We start from the raw sequence: 3,263 nt of genomic DNA on the forward strand, positions 1-3,263 counted from the left end.
TCTTTCTTTCTTTCTTTCTTTCTTTCTTTCTTTCTTTCTTTCTTTCTTTCTTTCTTTCTTTCTTTCTTTCTTTCTTTCTTTCTTTCTTTCCTTCCTTCCTTCCTTCCTTCCTTCCTTTCTTTCTTTCTTTCTTTCTTTCTTTCTTTCTTTCTTTCTTTCTTTCTTTCTTTTTTCTTTCTTTCATTCTCTCTCTCTCTTTCTTTTTTATTTTGGGGCCTCCTCTGGCAGTGCTCAGAGGCTACTCCCAGCTTTGTGGTTGGAGAGCCACTTCTGGTGATACTCGGGAAACCTGCAGTGTTGGAGACTGAATCTGGGCCTCCCACGTGCAAAACCAGAGTCTCCTGTGGGGAGATCGGGCTCCCTCCCTACTCCCGCTCATTCTTTTTTCTTTTTTTTCTTTTTGGTCTTTTGGGCCACACCAGGAGATGCTCAGGGGTTACTCCCAGCTCTGCACTCCAGGATCACTCCTGGCGGTGCTCCGAGAACCATATGGGAGGTGCCAGGGATTGAAACTGGGTCAGTTCTACCCACATGCCTATCTGCAGCCGCTCCTCCTCCTCCATAGCCTCAGAGTGCCCCCCGCCCCCGCACCCACCCCGCTCACCAGGCCTCATGGGTGCGCGTTTCTGTCCTCTCCCATCTTTGGCTCTTGGTTAGAACCTGCAATGGTTAACCAAGTGTTTTAGGTTAACTGTTTGCATCTATGTGTTCCCTCTCATTACTGTTATTAAACGTCACCAGAATCAGAAAAGACAGCACTCAGGCGGGGAAAAGTCTATTCAGCAGAAGTCCCCACCTCGCCTGTCAGTACCTCCGCCCAGAGTGGCCGGGCTGTATGTGTGTGTGCACAAGCCACAGATTTAAGAATTTTTTTTTGTTTGTTGTTTTCTTTTTGGGTCACACCCAGCAGTGCACAGAGGTTACTCCTATGCACTCAGGAATTACTCCGCCGGTGCTCAGGGAACCATGTGGGGTACTGGAAATTGAACTTGGGTTGGCTACGTGCAAGGCAAACACCCTACTCACTATACTATCATGCCAGCCCCAGCATTTGTAAGTATAGATGACCTGCCTTGCTAGCAGGAAAGCACTACATACCTTCCTTCGCTATTGACTTAGTGCTTTTATTTTTCAGTTTCGGGCCAGTCCCAGCAGTGCTCAGGGATTGAACCTGGCCTGCATGGTCCAGCCCCATGAACGCTCCTCCGGCCCTTCCCTGGTCACTGCCTAATGGTCAGCAGAGTCTTCTCATCCTTCTTCAGAGGCAAGATAGACTTCATGAGAGGAGCCTGCCTTTTTAGATTAAAAATTAAGGCTTTACTTAATACAGTAAAATATACCTTTTTGAGAAGTATTTCTGCAGATTCTGATCAATGCACGCCGTTGTGATTTGGGATGATTGTTGTTTTGGGGCCTCACCCGCAGGGTTGGGGTACTCCTGCCTCTGTGTTGGGGCGGGGTGGGGGCGTTCCTCCCTGCAATGCTCAGGGGGACATGTGGCGCCGGGGATTGGACCAGGGTTGGCCTCATTCGAGGCCAGCACGGTAACCCCAGAACTGTCTCTCCACCCCACTTTGTGACTTTCATAGAGGTGGCCAGTTCTGGAGAAAGTTGTATCCTGCCTACTCAGATATATTGGGTCACATTATTTTAATCTTTACCTTTCGGGGGAAATGGCATGCATTGCCATTTAAAATTCATTTTTCTTTATCTAATGAAATGGAGCATCTTAATTTTTGGTTGTTTTGGGGGTTTGGAGTCAGACCTGGCAGTTCGTGGTGGCGACTCCTGGCTCTGAGCGCCTCCAAGCGTTACTCTTGGAGGTGCTTGGGGGACCAGGCAGTGCTGGGGATTGAACCTGGGCCCCCTGTGTGCAAACTGTCCTTTCCAGGTCTCTCCACCATCTCCCTGACTCCTGAGCTTTTTTATTTTTTAATTAATTTATTTTAATTTATATATTTTTGCTTTATGGGTCACACCTGGCAATGCACAGGGGTTACTCCTGGCTCTGCACTCAGGAATCACCCCTGGCAGTGCTCAGGGGACCATATAGGATGCTGGAAATTGAACCCGGGTCAGCCACGAGCAAGGCAAACGCCCTACCCACCATACTATTGCTCCAGCCCCCTCCTGAGCTTTTTAAAATTAGTCTGTAGAGAATCTTCTATTAGGAAGCTGGCTCTTTTCTTGTAGGAGGATTGCAGATATTTTGGAAACTTCCTGTTTAGAGAAACATTTGATGAGAATAACATCTTGTTTATTTGGGGGGCCACACTCAGCAGTGTTCAGGGCATACTCCTGCCCGGCACTCAGGGATCCCTCCTGGCAGGCTTGGGGGGGCCGTCTGGGATGCTGGGGGCTGAACCTGGCTTGGATGTTTGCAAGGCGAACACCCTGCCCACTGCACTATCACTCTGGCCTTGAGAATAATATTCTTAGCCGCCCCTCAGCGCCCCGGCCCGCTGGCCAGTGTCCCTCATCCCCCACCACTGTCAGCGCCTCATGCCTTGACCCCCTCCAATGTCACCCCTGGCCCCCTGTGTCTCCGCGCAGCCCAAAACTTGGATGCGGAGGAAACATCCAGGCAGGTTCCACAGGCCCTTTAAAAAGCCCACTTAAAAGTTGTGGCTTGCAAAGGGGCAACAGACGTCGGCGGGGTGGGCGACCCCTGGGACACATGTGCGGTGTCCCCACCCCTACCGGCAGAGCTCACAACTTGGCTTCTGCTGCTGGAAGAGAAGGAGCTGTCCCAGCCTGCCCGGGACAGTCAGGGAACTTCGGAGTCCCTTGGTCACAGGGCCTTCAGGGTCCTTCCCTGTAGCCACGGGTCAGTCCTGGGAGACTGCGCCCACTGCCCTCCCCCCACTGCTCGCATCCGGCTCACCACAACGAACCTTCCAGCCTTCCAGAACCTTTGGACCACTCCTCTGGGAAGGGGCACCTGTCCTGCTTTATGGGGCAGCAGCCTGGAAAAGTGCGCAGGGATTAGCTTGCGGAGCTTGCTGGCCTGCACTTCATCAAGGGAGCAGGGAAGAAGGAGCTGGCACTCCTTTTGCCACTGCAACGTCTTTGTGGAGCATGAATCTCCTGCCCCCGTGCCAGGCTGTATTCACTGGGCCCCCTTGGAGGGGGGCGGGTTGAGTTTCCCTCCCTGCCCCAAGCAGAGCCATGGCAGCCAAAAACCTGCAGAACCCAGTCGCAGCCATGCTCAAAACTACTCTCCACACACTCGAACGAGCCTCACGCATGAAGGAGCTGGCAGA

The 3,263-nt window shown here is 51.9% G+C and overlaps 1 protein-coding gene across 1 annotated transcript; it reads left to right on the forward strand.

Annotated features, from left to right (window-relative positions):
• Positions 1-2,520: 2,520 nt before the first annotated feature.
• On the forward strand, positions 2,521-2,619 carry LOC129399671 (uncharacterized). Its single transcript, XM_055120446.1, has one exon. It carries the CDS (start codon positions 2,521-2,523, stop codon positions 2,617-2,619), a length of 99 nt encoding a protein of 32 aa, XP_054976421.1.
• Positions 2,620-3,263: the final 644 nt, after the last annotated feature.

The sequence above is a fragment of the Sorex araneus genome, chromosome X (assembly GCF_027595985.1).
Source record: "Sorex araneus isolate mSorAra2 chromosome X, mSorAra2.pri, whole genome shotgun sequence".
Taxonomy (NCBI): Eukaryota; Metazoa; Chordata; class Mammalia; order Eulipotyphla; family Soricidae; genus Sorex; species Sorex araneus.

Bases quoted from the DNA above. Each gene is read 5' to 3' on its own strand.
- LOC129399671 (XM_055120446.1), top strand. From the start codon at position 2,521: ATGTCACCCCTGGCCCCCTGTGTCTCCGCGCAGCCCAAAACTTGGATG.